This window comes from Bacillus rossius, assembly GCF_032445375.1.
Source record: "Bacillus rossius redtenbacheri isolate Brsri chromosome 4 unlocalized genomic scaffold, Brsri_v3 Brsri_v3_scf4_2, whole genome shotgun sequence".
NCBI lineage: Eukaryota > Metazoa > Arthropoda > Insecta > Phasmatodea > Bacillidae > Bacillus > Bacillus rossius.
In genome coordinates this window covers 43464614-43484505 of record NW_026962011.1, presented here as the reverse complement: position 1 = coordinate 43484505, position 19892 = coordinate 43464614, and the positions used below count along the sequence as shown (strand labels likewise).

The 19892-nt window shown below is 41.7% G+C and overlaps 1 protein-coding gene across 1 annotated transcript in view; it reads right to left on the bottom strand.

Annotated features, from left to right (window-relative positions):
- Window positions 1-893: 893 nt before the first annotated feature.
- LOC134541842 (neuroligin-2-like) overlaps window positions 894-19892 on the bottom strand; it is a 198012-nt gene continuing 179013 nt past the window's right edge. Inside the window, exons 8-12 of the mRNA XM_063385539.1 lie at window positions 18045-18369; window positions 12174-12325; window positions 6808-6926; window positions 4338-4747; window positions 894-1175 (exon numbers count right to left, since the gene is read on the bottom strand). Of these exons, the coding sequence (XP_063241609.1) occupies window positions 894-1175; window positions 4338-4747; window positions 6808-6926; window positions 12174-12325; window positions 18045-18369 (1288 nt within the window). The remainder of the gene's footprint in view (window positions 1176-4337; window positions 4748-6807; window positions 6927-12173; window positions 12326-18044; window positions 18370-19892) is intronic.

The following is a 19892-nucleotide window of genomic DNA, read 5'->3' as shown; positions in this document are numbered from 1 at the left end:
TGTTTCCGTATTTAATATTGTTCTGAAGGGTGAAATTTTTTTGGAAACGCATGTCTTCGGAATACAGCTTCCTGAAAGCACTCAAAAGGGATCGTCTTACACCTTTAAATAATATTTTTTCGTTGCCGTTGGCCCACGCACGTAGTTTTTAAACTTTATTGTTTTGAACAGTGGAAAAATGGTCGAAAACGCGTGTTTTTCGGAATGTATAGATTCTTGAAAGCACTCAAGGGGATCGTCTTACACCTTTAAATCTTATTTTTTCGTTGCCGTTGGCCCACGCACGTAGTTTTTAAACTTTATTGTTTTGAACAGTGGAAAAAATGGTTGAAAACGCGTGTTTTTCGGAATGTATATATTCTCGAAAGCACTCAAGGGGATCGTCTTACACCTTTAAATCTTATTTTTTCGTTGCCGTTGGCCCACGCACGTAGATTTTAAACTTTATTGTTTTGAACAGTGGAAAAAATGGTTGAAAACGCGTGTTTTTCGGAATGTATATATTCTCGAAAGCACTCAAGGGGATCGTCTTACACCTTTAAATCTTATTTTTTCGTTGCCGTTGGCCCACGCACGTAGTTTTTAAACTTTATTGTTTTGAACAGTGGAAAAAATGGTTGAAAACGCGTGTATTTCGGAATGTATAGCTTCTCGAAAGCAGTCAAGGGTCTCGTATTACACCTTTAAATCTTATTTTTTCGTTGGCGTTGGCCCACGCACGTAGTTTTTAAACTTTATTGTTTTGAACAGTGAAAAAAATGGTTGAAAACGCATGTTTTTCGTAATGTATAGCTTCTCGAAAGCAGTCAAGGGTCTCGTCTTACACGTTGAAATGTCAGCGATGATGCCGCGGCTACCGTCGGCCGGCGCGCGGCGGGGGAGACGCCAGCCCGTCAGACCCTCATCTCGTTCATGGCGGCCGCCGGCGCCCTCAGGATGCCCTTGGGCGGCTGCTGCCGGCGCGCCGGCGCGAGGAACGTCGCCGAGCCGTTGAGCGGGCAGGCGTCGTCGAAGCGGCGCGCGCGCTCGGGCGCCGAGTGCTGCACCACGCGCGGCGACGCGAACAGCCGGTGGTGCGCCTTGGCGGGGCAGACCGCGGCGCGCGGGGACCCGGGGGCCGGCAGCGCCTCCAGGTCCTCCCAGGACTTCTGGCAGTGCGCGCGGCGCGCCCGCTCCTGCGGGCAGCCGGCCACAACCATCGATACCCAGCACACATCGATACCCAGCACACATCTATACCCATCATACTTGTGACAGAACAAGAGATCAAATAATCAATATTTCGACGTGACAACGTCTAATAAATCTAGAGGTGTAAAAGTAACGAAAAAATGTGTACCCGTATGTATTCGTTACTATAACAATTAGTACTCGTTACTTTCGTATCGTTACTCGTTACTTCTGAATTTATGATACCGCATAACATGGCACATGCTATGTTATGTAACAGCAACGAATCGAGTCGTATTTCGTACGCGTACAGTATGACGTCGCGTAAATAAAAATAAATCGAATATAAACAATTAAAAATATTTGATAATTAACAGCTTTTGTTAACCAAGAAACAATTAAATCTCATTAGAGCGGCTTTATTATAATATATATTTTAAGATAAGAACATAAAACGTGAAAATACGCGATAATAAAAAACAAAAACATACATATTTATAATTTGTAAAAAATACTTTCTTACGTTGTTTCTGTTCGAATCTAAAACTTTGTCTACACACACAATACCTTTGATAAACAGTAAAAAACTTGGACGACGAATTTCCAAATTATACTTTTATTAATAAACAAACATCGTTCTTTGTAACGAATAAGCGCGCGCATGCGTAAAACATGCGAAAGATGCGAGTAACGAAATGCATTCGTGTGTAACGTTTCGTTACTCGTTACTAGATGCCGCACCCGTTACTCAGTAACGAATACATACGGTTTGCTACAGCTCTAAATAAATCGATGAACGAAAAAGGATGACTCATTGTCCCGTTACTCTTTGTCCCGTTACGCTCATTGTACGCTTGCGCCGCATCTATCTCTCTTCCACTCGATTGGAACAACCATCGATTTGACTTTCTCGATGCACATCAAACTTGAAACACTCCCATTCGTTTCCTACTTTTCCTTTCATCGTCCTATCCTTAACAGAATGACACAGATTGGAAGAAGTTAAATAGCAAATAAAAGTAAATTTATCAATTAAATTGTGTATTTCATTTCACTCCTTCTTTTTATCCATACAAAATAGTGATAATTAAAAAAAATATTCAATTTTATTCATAAAAGTATGCAATCATTTTATCAATGTATTGTTATGACGTTTTCACGTTTAACTATCGTCCGTAAACCGACTTTACAGACAACAATTTTTTTTATCGCCAACTTTTGTTAACCAACAAAAAAATTTTTTTTTACACGAACAAGAAATGTACAAGACGAGCGAACGAAACGAATATCTTGGTTCTCTCACACACTTACTTGCTCAAAATATTTGACAATAAATAGCAAACAAAAAAAAATGGCAGTGGAACTTGACGTAACTGACCCACACGGCCAAATTTTGGATACGTTTGAACTCTTTTTTTTCTCCATTAATTTTTTTTTATTACAAAGATGTGATCGAGTGTTTGAGTACTCGCCGGATATGTGTAACTTATAACTTCGATAAAGACCAAATTCATGTGGTCTGAGGTTGCAAATACTTACGTTTATAATACGAAACTCGGACTCGAAATTTAACGTAGAATTCTTTAAAATCACGCAGAGTGAGACAAATATAAACGAATTGTGTTTTCAGCAACATTTCTAGACGCAAATAACACGTAGTTTCCGCACCAGCCGCTAGAATTCGCTGCCGCAGTAGCTGCGTCGACTATTGAATCATTTTATTAGCAGACCGAAATTTCAAACTATATAACGAAACGTTTTGGATAAAAGTGAAAAAGACTAGTAAAAGGTCTAGACCCCGGCTTTGCATCTGATTTTTACTTAAAATATTGCCCATTTTGCTATAATCCATTAAACAGTTAATACTTTAAAGTTCCCCTTTGGCTTTGTGAACTTTGGTTCGCGCCATCCGCCATAGACGACAGAAACTTGGTTACACATATACGTTCCACGCAACTCCCGTCGCTATTACGAAATCACGCCTACCAAATGCCGCATACCGAGACTTAAGATGTTACAAATAAAAAAAAAAGTGTATAGTATTATTTGGTAGGATGTTTGCGATATGGGTATTTATTCACGTAACAATGTTATAATCTAAACGTTTTTTGTCTACACATTATATTGAATTTTAATAAATTGCTCTTTTTAACTTTCATCTTTATAAAACTAATGTAAGTTTTTCTTAGGTTATATTTTATATATTTATTTCGCAGATATTACACATTAAAAAATGTTTACATTTGTCAAAACACCGCATGTAATTTGAAGTGACTAGATGCGCTCACATACAAGCTTGCTGTCGTGAGTGCTAAATTTCCTCTGGTTAATTAAGGGCTCCGCCTACCCGGGCACACACGCGGTGCGCAGAGCTTCAGGAAAAAAAAACGCGATTTCAAAACGACTCAAGATATCCGAGTGGGGTCTGCTTACGAAAAGCATTTAAGAGTTCGCCGAGGGCCGAAAAAGTACTTTTGATTTCTGATGAAGTTTTTGAACTGTATGGCTAAAAACGCATGTTTTCAGAGTAATTTTCAGGCGTGAAACAACCGGTACAGATTCTTGAAAGCACTTAAGGGACTTGCATTACACCTTTATCTTCATTTCTCGGCCGTATAATGTTACGGTCACCGCTCAAATTTCACAGTTATCCTGTGACGACGAGAAGACAGCGCGCCAGTTCAGAGCCTTGCGCTTAGAGGCTATACCGCGCTAGAAGCACCAGCGAGCGTCGCGCCTATCATCCCGCCCTCACCATCACAGATACGCCCCTGACGAGGCGGGAACATTGTGAACCAAAGTGTGTACAGGGTGTCCACAGTTAGTACCTACTTTCGTACTAGATCTAGTACTTTTATAATTTTTTTTAGTGGTCTAGTACAGATCTGGTACTTTTTTTTCTTTGATATAATAATATTATAGTAACTCCAATATGTTTTATTATTAAGCGTGATTATTTTTTAAAAAACTAGAGAATATGTATGTGTGTGTGGTGTGTGTTATTTAAGTTCGTGTTTTGCAATATCATAATAATTTCCTAAATTGTTAAAAATTATAACAAATTATAATTTAGTACTTTTTTTTTTTAAATCTAGTACTTTTTTCTCGCCTAAGTTGGAACGAAATATTTTTTTTTCCTTGCGGACGCCCTGAGTGTGTGTTATTACCTGCAGGTCCTTTGCCTCGCAGCGCATGCGGTCGCGCTGGTAGTAGATGACGGCGAAGATGACGACGTTGAGCACGAGCAGCGAGCAGCCGACGGCGACGGCGACGCTGAAGGCGGCCGGGTGCGGCTGCCCCTGGGCGGGGGCGGGGTCGGGGCGGCGCGGCGTGGCGGCGGGGGGCGGCGCGCAGGCGGCCGGGGAGGCGGGCGTGGAGGCGGCGGCTGTGTCGTTGCGCGGCTGGGGCGGGGGTCGCCGCGCCGAGCCCTGGTACAGCCGCTCGTCGCCCTGCTCGCGGAACAGGTTGTGTCGCGCCGCGGCGTCGCGCATGCCGGCGCGATGCAGCTCCGGCACGAGCCGCAGCCACACGGACATGTGGTGCGAGCGGAAGTGGTTCCTCATGCGCGGCTTCATGCCTGCGCACAGCGCCACACGAGCCCCGCACTTCTCTACACTTTGAATATATATATATATATATATATATATATATATATATACTGTATAGAAGTCGCGAGTGGATAGGATTTACTCTACGGTTTTTTCAGGAGCGTATGGGGAGCAGCTTGGGAACTTCACCGCTGCCGTGCGCTGCCGTAACGCCCTGTATCGTCTTAGTTGGTTATTTACACGTTAGAGCGCAGCACTGTCGCCCGCTGTCATTCCCCGCACCCCCCCCCCCAATCATTCACTGCAGCTCAAGGTCTTTCAACGGGAGTGGGAAGGGGTGTTTGAAGAGTTCGACACTTGTCCGCTAGGGACCACCGCAAGTCGATGCCCTATAGATGGTGGCGATTGCGGTGGTGAATTAACCGACTACCTCAAACCGTATTAGAAATTTTAACCTGGGCTGGCGACTTCTATACAGTATATAATATTCAAAGCTAGTACACTGCCGATGGTTGGCGGGGACAGCAGATAACACCAACCAATATTAACACCAGCGCTTCCCAAACCATCTAGTGGGTAACGACTCGATCCCTAAAACTATCAGAAACCATCGAACAAACCACCAGGAAAGAGATAAGAAAAATCGAAACAAATCGAATTCTGTGCAACATATATCCGTTGTTAAATAAATAACTTTTTTTTTGCTACAAAGTGCTTATATTTTGTCAACCATTTTCAAATCAGAACACAAATTGTTTACCAATAATCAATCTATATCTTAAAAAAGCATATATATATGTATAGGTATATTTGCAATATTTCATGGTAAATTATATATAGGCTTACATAAGGAAGGGATACGATACAAATATGTTTTTTTTTTACTCCACCCTGGACCGATAGACCTTGAAGGTATTCCTATAAGGAAAGGTGGGTCGCCAGCTGAAAAAGTTTGGGAATCACTGATTTACACCATTAGTTTAATTACAAATTAATTGCACTTTCATAAGCACACTTAATACTCCCCACACTAGAGCGTGGCTCGAAAAGTGGCTCTCTCTACTGTTCGTTACCACTCACTACTCGCTCGTTCAACCGCACCGTGACCCCGACATTCGCACCGAAGCCCTTCTCTCGTCGCCCGCTATAGCTCGCCAAGGGGTCAAGGGGTCACTCAACCCTCTCCGCTTCACTCTCGTATCGCTCGAGGGTTCGCCAGTACATGCCACCAGACTCGCGCTCACCGCTGCAGGTCGGCGTCGCCTTTTTTAAAAAAATATACATCTCTGAGGTTCCACCGCTGGAAAGTTCTCGTAAACCTCCGTCTCAACAATCGAAGCTACCAGAGTAATGGCGTTATAGTCACGCCACTTCACGCTGGGAATCTGCCGAACCCTCGATAGGGACAGAGAAGGCATCTGGATTTTGCTTGAAGAAAGAGGCCCACTAATTGCGTGGGAAGACGGATTGGGGGGGGGGGGGGGAGGTGTGTTTCCATGCGCTGGTAGTGGAAAGAGGAGGTACGGGCGTTACCCGTGTCGCGAAAGGGGGTTTCCTCAAGAGAAAAGCGCGGAAAGCGTGCCTCTCGAACCATCTCTGGCCGCCTCGTAACAGTATTATATCCACCCACAATTTTGTTTGCCTATCTGCTGATTCATATGCTGCAAAACCTATAATTTTTTTCTAGTGGGTTCTTCTTGTATCGGTCACCTCACTGGTTCACAGTCGTAATTATTCAAACAGCTTGGAAAATTATATCAGTGCTGGTGCTCTGTCTTAACTAAGGTCAATTTTCAATAATTAACGTTAAATAAATGTTTTTACCTTCAGTCAGGCGACTCTAAGCTATCGTCTTTCGGTATCTTTATCACACCTTACACTTTAAAAGGGACTCCTTAGTGAGTTTGCAGCTTTATCGTCCCGGAAGATGAATCAATGCGTTTTCCTTCGTAAATTAATTTTTGCAAACAATTGCTCCTGATATATCTTGACAATGTGTACTCATGCCAGAGCTAACGCCGTATTGTAAGGCCCAATAACTTGAACATAATTTGTAGAAAGCTGAAATGGAACCCCTGGACACACTTACTTATCTCCAAGTACTTCTGGTGAATGCTGTCGTATTCGTCCCAGACGAGGTTTCGAAAACGATTCCTCTCCCGGGAAACAGGAAGAACGGAATCTTTCTTCTGGTACAGGTTAGGGTTCCTGAAATCAAACAGATCAGATTTAATGTGGTTTTAATATTTTATGTTGTGTGGTGACTATACAACTACGGATGACATAAATGTAACATAATATTCATCGTGTGTTCTGCATTCGGGTTGGTTTAAATACTGCGTAATAGAGTATTGCTATAATCCACTGATAGGAGGTATATAATTTTTTTTTTCAATTTTTCAATTTTTTCTGGTTTGCTTTTAAAATTTTTATAATTTTTTTTTTAAATTTTATTATTTTCATGGAACATTCTTTATACAATGCCATTTTTTTATTTGGTCGTGAATGGGACTTTTGCTAAGCCAAGAAAATAAGTTACACATTATTTGAAATATGTAAAAAAGTCATAACCTACATTCTCATAGTTATTTTTGTCTGCAAGCCAATATTTCAGGGCTGAATAATTTACCGTGCGGTTCAAACTTCCCTGTTACGGAATATTTTGTGCTAACATGCTGAACGACGGGAAGCCTGCATATACAAATCTTTAAAGAAACGCCCGAATACTGGCCTTCGTGTAACTTCGGTATTTTATAAATAAAAAAAAAAAAACTACCGGTAGTATGAATTTTAGCTTGACACGAAATGAATGAACGAAAATCCGAGTCTTTAACCATAACATATTGTATATTAATACTATTATTAAAATATAGTAATACCCAAGAAAAAATTAAATATTGAACGCCAATGATCTCACATCAGAACATCTTGTAGCACCCAGTTGGGCATTACATTAATTTATATGCTACTAGCTAATGCCCGGCATGCGTTGCAATACCTCAATATTTTTTTTTTGTAATTTGTTTGAAGTAGACATACATAAACAAAGCATCTCTTGCTCTAGTTTTCTATCGATCCATCACTCTAAGTATATCTCTATGTCTTTTTCTATGTCTCTATCTACATATATATCTACCTCTATATCTCTCTTTATTTATCTATATCTCCCTCTATATCTCTCCTCCATATATATATATATATATCTACCTCTATTTATGTCACTCTATAGCAATAAAAATATTAAAAAGCTATGTTTTTACCTATTAATATTTCATCTATCTTTTTTCCTGTCACAGGTGTGACATAGGCATATAAAAACACGCGCATATTCGAATACAACGTTGTGTCAAAATTTAAAAGTACTTAATCGGTGAAGAACTTTGTTACGCAGGTTGGTACTGCGTAACGAGGAAACTCGCCCCTGTGGGCTAGTGGGATACCACCCGCCATACACTGCACGGACTCGGCGCGCGAATTTCAATTGATGCGCGTTGGATAGCAGATCCTCGGGTCCACTCGTGCCGAATCGCCTTTGATCGGAGCATGTGGACGTGGTCGGAAGTTTCCGAGCCGCGTTTCCGATTCAGGATGTCCAGAATATTCCTCGCTGTTTTAGTATGGAGCGCAGCGAGTATATAAGCAGGCTGCTAGCACGAGTTCCACAGAGTCTTCTCTCAACCGGCTGCGTGAATAATGCGGTGACCACGACCCGCACCTTCGATCATCGACGCCGAAAGGCTGCCCGCTGTGGTCTTCAAGCTGCGCACGGATCCCGAAAAAGGCGGTAAGAGAGGCCGCAAATTATACAAGTCAGTTATGGACTTGGTAATAATTCAGTGGTAGCCCAGTAACAATTTGCAAGTTGGCACGGGACTTTGGAAGTAAAAAGTATGTGTCGGACTTTGCAGTAAAATTACTAAGGGGAACATAGAAAATTACGCCGAGGGTCATGAAGTGGTTTGCGACTAGGAGCATAACAGAGTTCTGCTCAGCAATACTTTAAAAAAAAAATATATTTTCTCGTTCTATTAATACGGTGAAAATAAAAGGTGCTACTACTTGATTAAACGTTAAGGGCGTAGTGCAGTGGCATTAGCGGGACTATCAGTCGTGGCGTTTAAGACTACCTATGAACATAAACAAGGAGGTAAATTTTTAATGAAAAACTGTTTTAAAATAATTTCAAGCAACAGCATGTTAGGTGATTTGTCTCCAATTCTCTGCACTAGTAAAGTGTTCGTTTTATTACCAAATAGTGTGAATTAAGAGCCGGCGAAAATGTGCAAGTATCAGGGAATCAGCACGGCGGCAGAGGTAGAATAAAGAAATTCGCTCCGTCGATGTTTCCGGTCCGACTGGGGTGATCAGGTCAAGGATCAACGGAAATAAAAAAACACTCGCCGCTATCACTTAAACGACACTGAAGATTTTAGCCAATTTTATTTGGGGAGAAGTGTTGAAATTTAAATTGTGTCAGAAATATCTCGTTCCTAAGTCTCTAGTACTGTTAAAACAATGTCTAATTTTGATCTGTAAGTGAAGGTTTAAGTATTTTGTATTAAAAAGAATTTGTAATTATAACTAAAAGAAAAGGGTCCAGTTAGAATTATTTATTGAGGAATAATTCGTGTGGTTATGAGAAAATGTTTAAAAAGTAGTGAATGGTACGTAATTTTGTATAAATTTATTTCAGGTGTTTTGTTGGTAATCGCTGGAACATGAATTGTAGCAGTAATGTGTAACAGCCAACATAATAAGAAAATTTATATTAATGTATGAGGATTATATGTGTTTGTATAATGTGTGAATAAATCTCTGTACATGCCGTACTAAATATGTGTTATACATTGCTCTGTGTTTCCTTAAGCTCTTGTTGCCATTCTAATTTCCAACGACTAGGTAACAACTTTCTGAGATTTTAAGATTTTGAACGAACGAACATTTACGTTTATATATATACATATATAATTATTCTTTAACTATTCCAAATTTTTATAATCAAACGACAGAAAATTGTTATGGTTTGAAAAAAAAAAGTGTTGAAGCCAAGATGGCGCCCTACGGTTCCTGTCTCTCCCCATCAAAGAGCGACAGTATTTTATTCACGAACGTCCTCCGAAACACAACTTCATTTCTGTCGTGAATGAGCGAGTGCATTTCCCGCCGGCGCTGAGCTGCTCCCCGGGTGACGCGTGATGGACGGAGGCTGGGACCTCTGTGACCGCAGCATGGAGACCACCCAGCATGCCAGCTGCTGCGCCGTCATTTATTTACACCAACCTTTCAAGCCCCCCCCTTTTTTTTTATTATTCCGCGCAGCTGGTTTGTCGCTTTTAAAATTTTTTTTTCCCGAGTATTACTTTTACATGAACACTCAAGCACGGGTAGAAAAAAAAAAAAAAAAAAAAAAAATCATACATATTCTCTCACGCAGAATATTTAATTTAATTTTATACTCTAATACAGCACTTTAAAAGTTATTTTCAATAAAAAAATACATTTCAAAGAATGGGATATTAAATTACGTGGTTTCTGTGCGTCTGCAAAATTATATTTCGCACTACATACTTATTTTTTATTTTTTGTCGAGATTACATTGTATCTACCGTACAGTAACGGCAGTAATTTTTTTACGGGCTCTCTTTAGTTTTTTATTATTTATATATCTATATGTATGCATTTCTCATCATTTTTCATTGCGGTGAGTGTATTAATGTTTATTTTTTTTATAGCTTTAAAATTCCAACATCCTAAGTAATTGGTAGAGCCCTGAAAAATCAGCTTTTATTATTTGGAGAGAGGTTGGAATGCATACCACGATGTCTCATTGAACCATATAGTGTTTTGTAGTTTTTTTCCCCTGTCCTCTCCCGTGGAAGGAAGTGAAACCAGTATGAACATTGCAAAATTCAAATGAACCAATCACATTCGATCCGGCCGGAAGGTAACACGTGGCAGCGGCCAATGCACGACGGACGTCGACTGACTTGTGTGCAAAAGTGTGGAGATCATTCTGAAACCAGAAAATAACGCGGAATTTCGCAGGTCTGTATTAATTATTTAAGTCAGTTTTAAAAGAGAATGCACGACTGACCGCAGGGACTGTGCCCACCACATACAAGTGCAGAACTGTAGGAGAAACCACGACAGTTAAAACCAGCAAAGGTGCATGTTCTTGAAAATCTTTTAAATCAAGCCTTCCTCCGTTGCAAGAATCATCCAAAGAATGTACCTTTAGCTTAATTAGAGTTTTAAGATGAAAGATACCTCACGCGAGTGCTTCAGAGATAAAGATGAGAAAAGTTTTTTGAGCTAAGTCATTGTTCCTCCCCAAGTTGAGTAATTAATTGAGAGCTCATGACAGTTTAGAAGTTGTATTTATACGTCCTTTAATTTATCTTTGCTCCCGTTAAAACATTTTGGGAACTAACTTGGTGCTTTTTTTTGTTTCGCGGATAAATAACCAGCATATCCAGCAACGACGGGACTATGAGCCAACAGAAAAAAATTTTTTTTTCTGTACTTTACAAAAGATTAATTTGGAAACAAGTTGCCCAGAACTATTTTGTAATTCTACAAGAACAAAATTGTATTTTTGTACAAAAAATGGATATGGTTATTTTTGCATTTATCAAATACTGAGTATTTCTTACGAGAATTATTGCATAGTAGTATATTTTCATTGATGTTTCATTTAATAATTTTTTTCCAAACCATGGAAAATAAAATTGAATATTCAAAAATTTGACTTTAATGATGTGAGCAGTTAAAACGTTCAAGGAACGGTTTGCAAATAAATTTTATCTACTGGAGGTACTGGGACAACACAAAATCATGAATGCCCGGGCAAGAATCCGAGACCGCGTATTACCGCGAACACTATTTTGTAGCGATACAGTAGAGTTTTTTTTAATGTAAATGTACAAATTAAAAAAAAAAAATTGTTGTCTGTAAAGTCGGTTTACGGATGATAGTTTAACGTGACAACGTCATAACAAAACATTGATGAAATGATTGCATACTTTTATGAATAAAATTGAATCATTTTTATTTTAATAATAAAAGAATAAGTACTTAAAATTATACTAGAAATCAGATTTTTAAAATGCAAGAATAATTAACCTTTATTGCCGAAATTGTTGTTGTAATAAGCAATGAAAACCACATTAACTTTTTCACTTCACTTTAAACAGTCGACGAAACACTTCACGTGTAGATGTAAGTTGTGTGCTGCCGCTGTCTTTCTTCTCCTCGGACGCATAGGCCAATCGAGTGGAAGAGAGATAGATGCGGCGCAAGCGTACAATGAGCGTAACGGGACACAGCGTAACGGGATAATGCGCGTAACGGGACACTTTTTCGTGCGGGCAGCCGGCGTTCATCGATTTATTAGACGTTGTCACGTCAAAAATATATCTGTGGTTTGACGTGAGTGTTGCATTGCAGCGCGCTCACCCGGTGCGGGCGAACTTGCTCACGTAAATCATCAAGGACTCGGAGAGCGCCACCTCCGACTTGGTGTAGTTCCTGTAGAAGGCGCTCGTCTCGTACGCCAGGGGCGCTCCGAACACGTACGGCAGTTCTTCGCCGTGCGCCGTCCCCAACCGCTGCGAAGGAAAACATCATATAAGCATACGTACCAGGGCTTTTATTTCAACCTCTGATGGACTATAAAAAAAACTTTACATGACATAATAATTTTACCACCGAAAGTTCGGCAAGGTCTTATTTATTTATTCATTCTACATAAACGCCGAAAAGGCTTAGGCATTTGTCATATCGTATGACACAAGCTTCTTCGAAGAAGTTAGCCGCCAGTGAATAGAGGTACAGGGCCAGCGCCTGGATCCCCCTCTCCCTCACGACGCCGCTGTGAGGCGGGTGGACTAATCACTCGGCGCATTGTGCCGCAATATTCGCAGCTCTTGCGATACGTCTTGACGCGGGAGTCAGTTGACGGGGCAACGGTGGCCGAAGTATACGTTGACTACAGGTATGATTATTAAGGCTAGGCTTCACACACCACGTCAATTTTTTCACCCATCGTTTTTTTCGTTTAATTTTATTTAAGGCTATTTATAAGAAAAATAACTCGATACCTCCCTTGAATTTGTGGTTCTGCCACAAGGCAATGGTAAACCATAGTTGTATCATCCTGCTTAGTAAACATATGAACGTCATGGCTGTCCCCACCGTGGCGTTGCCTATGTTCACCGACAACCAGTGATGCACTTAACGACTCAACATCATCATCATCAGTTTGTGTACCGATATAATGTTTTAATCTTCAAAAAGTTTTAATTTGAAATATTTTGCTGGATGTATTATATTCAAGCCCTTAAGAATTTACGTTAAAGGATATAAACTACATAGTTTTAGATCTTACAGTAGTAAAAACCTAATATCGCCTATGTCGTCCCCTTATACAAACAGATTTTCAATTAGTATAATATAACGAGTGTAAAAAGACACTCAAGTGATAATAATTACGAACACTTACGTGGTAATACGTTGAAATTTCAGAACTAGCCCTTAAATTAAAGTAATTAAGAGAAAAAAAACTAACGAAAATTCAGCAGAGCATGTGAGACTGAGCGTTAAGGACTGTCAACTGTAGTTACATACATGGCAAAAGACTACAGGCTACAAGTCACCAGGCCCGAGACAACGCTGTGTAAACTAATATTAGCGGAAGGACCCTAGAAGTAGATCTCCAAACTGTTTACGTATTCCAACACGGACCCCAACTGCGTTCAAGTTCACGAATTCATCCGCGGACGAAGATAACTTGTTGACGTGACGGTTGCGACAACGGAGCACAAGTTCGCAAATGACTCTCGGAGAAACCAGCGGCACGTTGAAGGAAACCTCGCTGACGAAAAGGATTGTTGAAATGTGTTTGGGGTGGGGAGGGGAGGGGGGGGGGGGCGAGATGGGCTCCGTGCCTCGGACATGCGATGATGAACGACGAGAGAAACATCCAAGAACAATTTTTTTTTTTTTAGATGAAAGTAATGCGAGAGTCGTTAAGAAAACTCGCGAAGAACAGTCGGACCCGAGAGCCAGAACAATGAAAGGGACGAAGAATAGGGGAAAGAGACAGCTGGCGGGGGCGGGGGAAAATGGAATGTGCGAGGAAGAAGTGAAAGGGCTTGAAATCCGCGCAGGCACTGCCTGGCAGCTCAAAGTTCTAGTGTCTGGCAGCGTTTTTATTTTGAGGGAAAGAGTCGTCGTGTTTGATCCCGATTCCCGGCTTGACTCAAAAATATTTATGAGGACCTAGTTGGTGGGCAGGGGTTCGGTGCCCACGAAAATCACGGCAATCCTGATTTCCTAAAAAAAAAAAAAAAAAAAAAAAAGTGTTATACACAAAACCAAACGTAATCATCATACACGTCTGTTAATTTACATTTACGAGGTTTTTGATCAAATAATACAGCGAATGAATTTTTTTTTCAGCAGCAAATGCTGATGCTACATCCGTTTGAAGTAATAAGCTTGATAGACAAAGTCAAGTTTTAAAAAGATGTGACTTTTCTGTCGGCTTCCAGAGCCGGAAGAGTGAACGTGTTTACCAGGAAATTCCGAGGATTTGCCTGGCCTCAGGCTATAATTCAATAGGTGTGCTCAACCCATGTTTGCTTTCCCATTGGTATATTTATTAATGAGAACATTTTTTATCGTTGTTGATTGGACTACCTGGTTCGCTTACTTCTCTCCGAGCTGGGCATCGTTAGCTCACGGTAGTAGACGGGCGTGTCCAAATAACAGCGAGAAAGTGTGAAGGATTACACTGCAACTTGCGACTTAATGAATTGGCGAAATTTCCGTATCTCTAATCATGGATTGTTTGCGAAACGGAGACCAGAAAAACAATGCGCCAGTTTTGTTCTCCTTCAACACGACGTGCCGTGCCACACCTCGCTTCTGGTCGGCGAGTTTTTGACCGAACAAATCCACATCCAGAAATGCCTCCAATCATGGAACCAACCGTCTCGCGGTCCTACAACATAATCGTAGGCCAATAAGACCAAAAAGTCTAGAGTTAAAACAGTTTGAATTTCAGCATATCATGAAATTTTAAGTCAGTGCCAATGACTGTATAAATGTACTGGCTGGTTGTGAAATATACCACGAAATATATATTGGTTATAAGTAACGTGCATGTTCCATAGATTTAGAATGTTATGTGCACAAATCATCCAGTTGCATGTATTGAAGTTTGATTAATCCTCATTTGGAAACATATGACAAAAATAAATTTTGGTTTTCATACTTTTTTTTCCTTCAGTTAACTTCTATCTTGACTGACAGAGCTAATCCAAGGACTGGTGGTAGAAAATTTACCAGGCCTAGACGTGTCAAGTGTTTAGAGGTCAGTGGTATAATTAGACGCATATGTTTGAAAGGCTTAAATTTAAAACATAAATATTTACAAGGGTTTTATTAACTTTCATAAGCAATGTGGGAGTTTCCATAGCTGGCTGTTTGGTACAGAGTTAAAAGTTTTTTTAAGGTTATCGTTAAAACACTAGCGTAAAACAACATACGTGTGTGACTGCCTGGGATAAACTTAAGAGAATTCTTTTCCACATCTAACTTCGGTCTCTCTCGCCAGTTACCAGCTGTCGACTCTGGTGAACCAATCGCTCTCGAAAAAAAGGAAAAAGGACAGCAAAAAAACGCAGCGCTGATAAAAAAAAGTTTCCGGAGTGTAAATAGAACCTGTTAAAAACTTTAATGGGCACTGAGCTAGCACTTTATTTTGGGGCTTTTTCTTCGTGGGCAAGCGGCGAAGGGTTGGGTAGCGGTCTGACAACATTGCCTGGCCAATGTTTTATTTCTTTCGACTCCCACCCCCCCTCCTTTTCCTTCCCGAACCAACCAGCCCTCTCCATCAGCTCGTCGGAAGTTCTGCACCGGAGGGAAACTGGATTCTGGCAGTTGGCAACCAATCGGAAACGTGACTTTGTTTTCTCACAGAGGACAAATATTTTCCCTCGTACAGACGAGAAGAAAAAAAAGAAGAGCATGCTTCTTCTATGTCACGTCCGTCGTTTTAGTCTTTTCGGTACTATCTCTTTCCTATACCAGTGTTTCTTTGAAGGATTTTTATTTATTATTTTACTTTTTGTGCCAAAAAAGTGGCACATTTATTATTTATTGTTTATTGCTTGCTCTTTAGTACCACTCAACTTTTGCATTCATAATAAAGTATTTTTAAAATGGGCGTGGCCTACATATGGAGAAAGCCTGATGCTACCAATAACCATTTCGTTGCAAGAGAGTGATTTTAAGGGTACTGCAACTCCATTCCAAGTTTGTGATTGTAAATAATAACAAATATTTTTCTATGAAAATGGGCTGTTTAGACAGGCCTTAACTAATACCACTTATCCTAATTTTATTTATGATTATGAGATTTGAGACCAATGAATTATCAATTGTGTAAATACATATAATCAATGTCAATTTGACGTTGGAGGAAAATTTATTCTTTTAAATACACACTACGCTTTATTTATTATTAAGATGTTTAATATATGTGCATTTTTTTACAACTTGGGCCCGCATAGTCTTGGGTGTATTTGTGTTAATGACGCGGGATGATAATTTCGGCGCTCGCTGGTGCATCTAGGGCGGTATTGCCTCTAAACTCAAGGCTCTGAACTGGCGTGCAGTCTCCTAACCGGACCATTTTGTCGTGGAGAAATAATGATGAAGAGAGAAGGTGTATCGTAAGTCCCTTGAGTGCTTCTTTCAAGAATCATTACCGGATGTTTCATGCCAAAAAATAATAATCTGGAAACACGCGTTTAAGCCAATATCACACTTCCAAAAAAATACAGTTTACAAAGGAAATATGGAAAGAGAATTTCTAATTCGCCCTCAGAGAATGCTTAAATGGTTTTTCGTAAAGAGACCTCACTCTGACATCTTCAGTAGTTTTCAAATCATGTGTTCTTAAAAAAAAAAAATTGTGTGTCCGTTTGCGTGTGTCCAGGTAGGCGAGGCCCTTGAGGGGCCCACGTCGTCAGGGAGGTATCTGTGTTAGTGAGGCGGGATGATAAGCGCGACGCTCGCTGGTGCTTCTAGCGCGGTGTCGCCTCTGAACTGGCACGCAGTCTTCTCGTCGAGCACAGGATATCTGTGAAATTTGAGAGGTGACGGTAACATTATATTGCGGAGAAATGAAGATAAAGGTGTAATGCAAGTCCCCTAAGTGCTTTCAAGAATCTGTACCGGTTGTTTTAGGCCTAAAAAGAACTCTGAAAACATGCTTTTTAGCCATTTCAACTCCTCTAAAAATACAATTTAAAAACGTAATCCAAAATCAAAAGTACTTTTTCGGCCCTCGGCGAACTCTTAAATGCTTTTCGTAAGCAGGCCCCACTCGGATATCGTGAGCAGTTTTGAAATCGCGTTGTTTTTCCTGAAGCTCTGCTCACCGCGTGTGTGCCCGGGAAGGCGGAGCCCATAAATCCTCCTCAGGGGCAAAGTGGAGAGGGGGGGGGGTGGGAGGAGAGAGAGAGAGAGAGAGAGAGAGAGAGAGAGAGAGAGTAATGACACCTGATAACGTTGGAGGTTCTCCCGGCGCGGCGGTGAGAGTGAGCAGCCCTACCGCTGCTTTTCGGAGTGATCATTCGAAGGAACTGCACGGGAAACCTGTCCTGAATATGAGAAACAAATGAAGACAATCTCCGAGTCGGCTGAATCGAACCCGCCGCCTGTAACTAGTAAACCAGTAGACCTGCCCACCACGCACGGCCGCGATCAGGAGACAACACAGCAATCCAAAAGGAGGAAAGGGTAGGTGATGAAGTAAAAAAAAAAAAAGAGAACATATTCATAAAATTCACTCTTTGAATGGGTAGTTAATGCATTCATGCTTATCTATGCATTTCATACCAAAGCATTAGTTTATGTGAAAAAAATGTCATGATATAATTATATTTTGTATAAAACAGTAGTTGTTTTTAAAAATATTAATTTTTTACAGCCACACACAACGTTTTTGCCAAAAAAACATAAACTTGTTACTAAAATAACATCATTTTATCACCTATAACCGTATTTAATGCATCTAATTTTGATAACAAGTTAGATACTTAATAATTTATTCATTTATCATGATGGTAAACAAGACTCCGTCGTCGCAAGTAACCAAGCACGTCAAAAGGTATATTCGCAAAACAATGAATTGGGATTCCACTACTGCCTAGAAAATCCTGCCCCTTAAACAACTGTGCAGAGCAGTGCGACGTAAAACCACATTAAATCAAATAAGAGCAAGAAACAAAATGAAAACTGTAAAGGCGCGCTCACCTGCGGGTAGTCGCTGTCCTTGGTCTGGTAGTCGAAGACGTAGAAGTAGTGCTTGTTGGTGGAGGCGCCGGGGCTGACGCGGTAGCTGAGCACGTCCCCCAGCTGCACGAGCGGCGCCACGAACTCGGCGTCGCTGAGCGCCAGCACGGTGGCGTCCCTGGTGTTGACGGGGTGCTGCACGGTGCGCTCCCAGTCCGTGTACTCGTTGACCAGCGTGAAGAAGATCTCGGGCACGTGGTACGAGTAGGCGTTTCGCACGTAGGTGCGCAGCATGCGGTCCCGCTTCGCGCCTTCGAAGCCGGACTGCACATCGGACGATGAGAACCTAGCACGAGAACTGTGCCCACACTACATCCACACAAGGGACACACACCACAGATGAGAACCTAGCATGAAATCTGTGCCTACTTTACATTCACACCAGGGACACGCACCACAGATGAGAACCTAGCATGAGAACTGTACCCACACTACATCCACACAAGGGACACGCAACACAGATGAGATCCTAACACATTTACTGTATCCACACTACATCCATAACAGGGACACGCTCCACATATGAGAACCTAGCACGAGAACTGTGCCCACACTACATACACACCAAGGACACGCAGCACAGATGAGAACCTAGCATGAAATCTGTGCCTACTTTACATTCACACCAGGGACACGCACCACAGATGAGAACCTAGCATGAGAACTGTACCCACACTACATCCACACAAGGGACACGCAACACAGATGAGATCCTAACACATTTACTGTATCCACACTACATCCATAACAGAGACACGCTCCACATATGAGAACCTAGCACGAGAACTGTGCCCACACTACATACACACCAAGGACACGCAGCACAGATGAGAACCTAGCACGAGAACTGTGTCCACACTACATCCACACAAGGGACACGCTCCACAGATGAGAACCTAGCACGAGAACTGTGCCCTCACTACATCCACACAAGTGACACGCACCACAGATGAGAACCTAGCACGAGAACTGTGTCCACACTACATCCACACAAGGGACACGCACCACAGATGAGAACCTAGCACGAGAACTGTGCCCACACTACATCCACACAAGTGACACGCACCACAGATGAGAACCTAGCACGAGAACTGTGCCCTCACTACATCCACACCAGGGACACGCACCACAGATGAGAACCTAGCACGAGAACTGTGCCCACTCTACATCCACACCAGGGACACGCACCACAGATGAGAACCTAGCACGAGAACTGTGCCCACACTACATCCACACAAGGGACACGCTCCACAGATGAGAACCTAGCACGAGAACTGTGCCCACACTACATCCACACAAGTGACACGCACCACAGATGAGAACCTAGCACGAGAACTGTGTCCACACTACATCCACACAAGGGACACGCACCACAGATGAGAACCTAGCACGAGAACTGTGCCCACACTACATCCACACAAGGGACACGCACCACAGATGAGAACCTAGCACGAGAACTGTGCCCTCACTACATCCACACAAGTGACACGCACCACAGATGAGAACCTAGCACGAGAACTGTGCCCTCACTACATCCACACAAGTGACACGCACCACAGATGAGAACCTAGCACGAGAACTGTGCCCACACTACATCCACACAAGGGACACGCACCACAGATGAGAACCTAGCACGAGAACTGTGCCCACACTACATCCACAGAAGGGACACGCACCACAGATGAGAACCTAGCACGAGAATTGTGCCCACACTACATCCACACAAGGGACACGCACCACAGATGAGAACCTAGCACGAGAACTGTGCCCACACTACATCCACACAAGTGACACGCACCACAGATGAGA